Source organism: Sinocyclocheilus grahami, unplaced genomic scaffold (genome assembly GCF_001515645.1).
Source record: "Sinocyclocheilus grahami isolate Dianchi unplaced genomic scaffold, SAMN03320097.WGS_v1.1 scaffold12.1, whole genome shotgun sequence".
NCBI classification, from domain to species: Eukaryota; Metazoa; Chordata; class Actinopteri; order Cypriniformes; family Cyprinidae; genus Sinocyclocheilus; species Sinocyclocheilus grahami.
This window is the reverse complement of record NW_015505191.1, coordinates 3,521,569-3,525,007: the sequence shown is the minus strand read 5'-3', so window position 1 is coordinate 3,525,007 and position 3,439 is coordinate 3,521,569. Positions and strand designations below refer to the sequence as shown.

The following is a 3,439-nucleotide window of genomic DNA, read 5'->3' as shown; positions in this document are numbered from 1 at the left end:
TGAAAATCCTAATGGATTTTGGAATTTCTGTTTTTGACCAAGAAAGTCTGGATGTGTACTATCCGTGTCCACAGGCCACTGTCTGTTTGCTACCAGTCAGCGTTTAAACCCAAAAAAAGATAGGAATGGAGAGACACAGGGACAAACAACCTATGGTGTGTCTCTCACACAAACACACATACAGATACAGGGACAATAACAGCACTGTGTACGGGGAAAGAAGATCCGGCAGGTCGAGATACCACAGGAGAGCAGTGCCTCTGTCTGTCTGCATCTGCTCTGCTCTGCCTGCTGTTTGATGTGCAGGGATTAGGGGATATCTGAGAGCTCCCAATTTAGCCGAGCCACAGAGATACTCTATGTGCAAGAGCACATATACACTCACACATTAGGCACACATTGAATGTCTTTATATTAACTGACTGAATGCACTATTTGTTAATAGATGTATTTCAAATATGTAGTGTGTTGTATAGAATAAATGCATTTAGTTGTTTTTACATTGGGTTTCTAACCAAACTCAAGCATACCTGCTATGATTGTCTGCTGCGACCTAGTGGGCAAGAAATGTATTGCTGTCCGTTTCTGCAGGATGATCATGGTGTCAAGATTTCCTAATCAAACTTATATCAGAATGTGAAATGATGTGGAAAATACTGGACACGGGGACACCTTTTGCTTTTAAACATTATGAATGTTTTTTTTTTTTTATAAAAGTGGACTGTATGAATTGAACCATGTAGCAGATAGCATACAAGTATTGTGTGTACAAATATTTATCAGTCATTGTGATTACCAAGTTACAATTAGAAATAAATGTAAAACAAAAACGTATAATGAAACATATGTAGAACTGTTATATAAATTTAAAATTAAAAGGAATAATGCACAAGAGAAGCAGCTCTTTGAAAAGTTACTTCACAAAGAGGTAGAAAATTAGTACAATATAACATGTTGTATAGTGAATATTTTTTGTTATTTAACTATCAACATGAATTATTCTTATTGTGGCACATCTGTTTTTTTTTTTTTAAACATTCAATGTAATGAACTGGTTTTCTCATTTAAGGAAGTAGGCCTGAAAATCCTAATGGAAAATTTTAACCTTGCTCACATTCACATCTAGTGGTATGTTCACATTTGTTTTTAGAGTAAAAGAAACAAGCCTTGTATAACTGATACTATACTGAGCAAATAACATAAATTGCAATTATTGCAAACGTTTCATGTTGGGATATAAACATGCAGTCCACAATGTAAAAGATAAAAACAGAAGAAAATAAAATAATTGAATATGTAGAGAAATCATATGTATCAAAATGAGATGTGCTTTCAACACTATCACATTGCTCGTTGTAAAGAGGTCATATCATACTTTTTTTTTTAAAGTATTTTCCCCCTGCGGTTCACCATAATGTTAAGCACCAAAACCCATAATTTAGTGTTACATTACGATTTCCATCCTCTTTCTGACCCACAGAATTCAACAAGCTCTTTTCTTCCCATAAATAAAAGCCGCTTTGCAAAGCCTACATTGCATTCTGACAGGTCTACAGAAACAACACAATGTTAAAATTAACATTAAAAACAGAAAATTTACTGTAACTATAAAGTATGTCGTTCTTTTAAAAAAAACAATAGGAGGTTGATATGTGGAGGATGTCTTTGGGCGGATTTCATAGATATATTGTTCTGTTAGTGTCTTGCTTTTAATAGCAGCAGGCAACTGGTGTAGTGACCCTTTTGAAGAGCTACTTGTCATTTGTTATTTTGTTGGAGTGATCCAAAGAGCTTCATGCACTAGAGTTGAAGACTCCGTGGAATCCATAAGGAATGTTGACAGGTACTTCGGCTCTTCCCAGCTCTTCAAATGTTTTGGCATCTAGGACTAAAAGAAATGTACTCTTATCCTACAGAAAGAAGAGAAAGAAGGGGTTTAAGACTGAAGACACATTGATAAATGTTATACAATTTAATAATTTCCCATGTTTCATTTTCTTATAAAGCAAATAAATTATAGAGCTTATGTTTACATACATTACATTCATTCAGGGCTGTTTTGTACCTTAACTGGTGTGATAATCACAGACAGGATGACTCCATCGTCTTCTTTCTCAGCATTGGGTGAAGGAATGAAGACAGGCTCTGATGGATAGAGATCAGGCTGGCGCCATACCTGCAAATCAATTTATTTAGCAAACATTCTGCAATTTGATCATAGTAACTGTGAATACCTAGGTATCAACCATTATCCCATTAATTGTTCTCACCTTGAACTTTTTGCTTTCCAGATCCATCTTTATTAGGGAGTCACCCACTAGGTGTCGGAAGCCACAACCATAGTAGTATCTATAAGGTTTGGTGTTATATCTGGCATAGTTAATATGTGGAAACTCCAAGCCACCGTAGTCTTTCAGGTCTTCGCCATGGAGATCCTCAAACGTGCAAAATACCTGAGAGAGAGACATGTTCTAAAAGAGATGAAGGCTCTCCAACATATAAATGCACTTTTTGTTTTGTGTATTAATTTAGTAACATTACTGTAAAAAAAATCTGGGGTTGGTAAGATTTTTTGTTTTTGAAATATGTCTCGTATGCTCATCAAGGCTGCATTTATTTGATCAAAAATACAGTAAAACATTACTATTGTGAAATATCATTACAATTTAAAATACCTGTTTTCTATTTTAATACATGGTAAGATTCTGTTTATTCCTGTGATTTTCAGCAGCCATTACTCCGTCTTCAATGTCACATGATCCTTCAGAAATCGAATTAATGCATCTTTCCTGAATAAAAGTTTTAATTTCTTTAAAAAAAAAATCTTACTGTCCCCACACTGTAGTATATGTGCTTTGAAGGAAAACCAATGTTTAGAATGAGCAACTTTCAGAGATGTACATACACACATAGTGTTCTAGCAAGCAGAGGTGTAAAGGATTGGAGTAAATGTAATTAATTGCTGTACTTGAGTATCTTTTCGGGTACTTTGTAGTTGTACTGAGTATCAAAGATATTAGCAACTTTTACTCGTTTTAATTTCTTTAAAAAAAAAATCTTACTGTCCCCACACTGTAGTATATGTGCTTTGAAGGAAAACCAATGTTTAGAATGAGCAACTTTCAGAGATGTACATACACACATAGTGTTCTAGCAAGCAGAGGTGTAAAGTATTGGAGTAAATACTAATTAATTGCTGTACTTGAGTATCTTTTCGGGTACTTTGTAGTTGTACTGAGTATCAAAGATATTAGCAACTTTTACTCTCTACTTCACTACATTTTTGAATGTGTGTTGCAGATACACATTACATTTTGCATGGACCTAGCTTTTGCTGTGGCAGTTTATTTCTGCTACAAAAGACGTGATACTGCCTTTTACAGGTCACTGAAAGTACTGCATCTTGTGCGTTTTGCCCTTACTCACCCAAACTTGTCAA

General features: G+C 34.9%; 1 protein-coding gene across 3 annotated transcripts in view; it reads right to left on the bottom strand.

The window, feature by feature from the left end:
• Positions 1-573: 573 nt before the first annotated feature.
• The window catches only part of bco2a (beta-carotene oxygenase 2a), a 10,576-nt gene continuing 7,710 nt past the window's right edge, over positions 574-3,439 (bottom strand). Inside the window, exons 12-14 of one of the 3 annotated variants that reach the window (XM_016288856.1) lie at positions 2,271-2,453; positions 2,066-2,176; positions 574-1,910 (exon numbers count right to left, since the gene is read on the bottom strand). In XM_016288856.1, the coding sequence (XP_016144342.1) occupies positions 1,794-1,910; positions 2,066-2,176; positions 2,271-2,453 (411 nt within the window). In that variant the 3' untranslated portion in view covers positions 574-1,793. The remainder of the gene's footprint in view (positions 1,911-2,065; positions 2,177-2,270; positions 2,454-3,439) is intronic. The other 2 variants (XM_016288866.1, XM_016288872.1) reach the window with 2 other exon arrangements.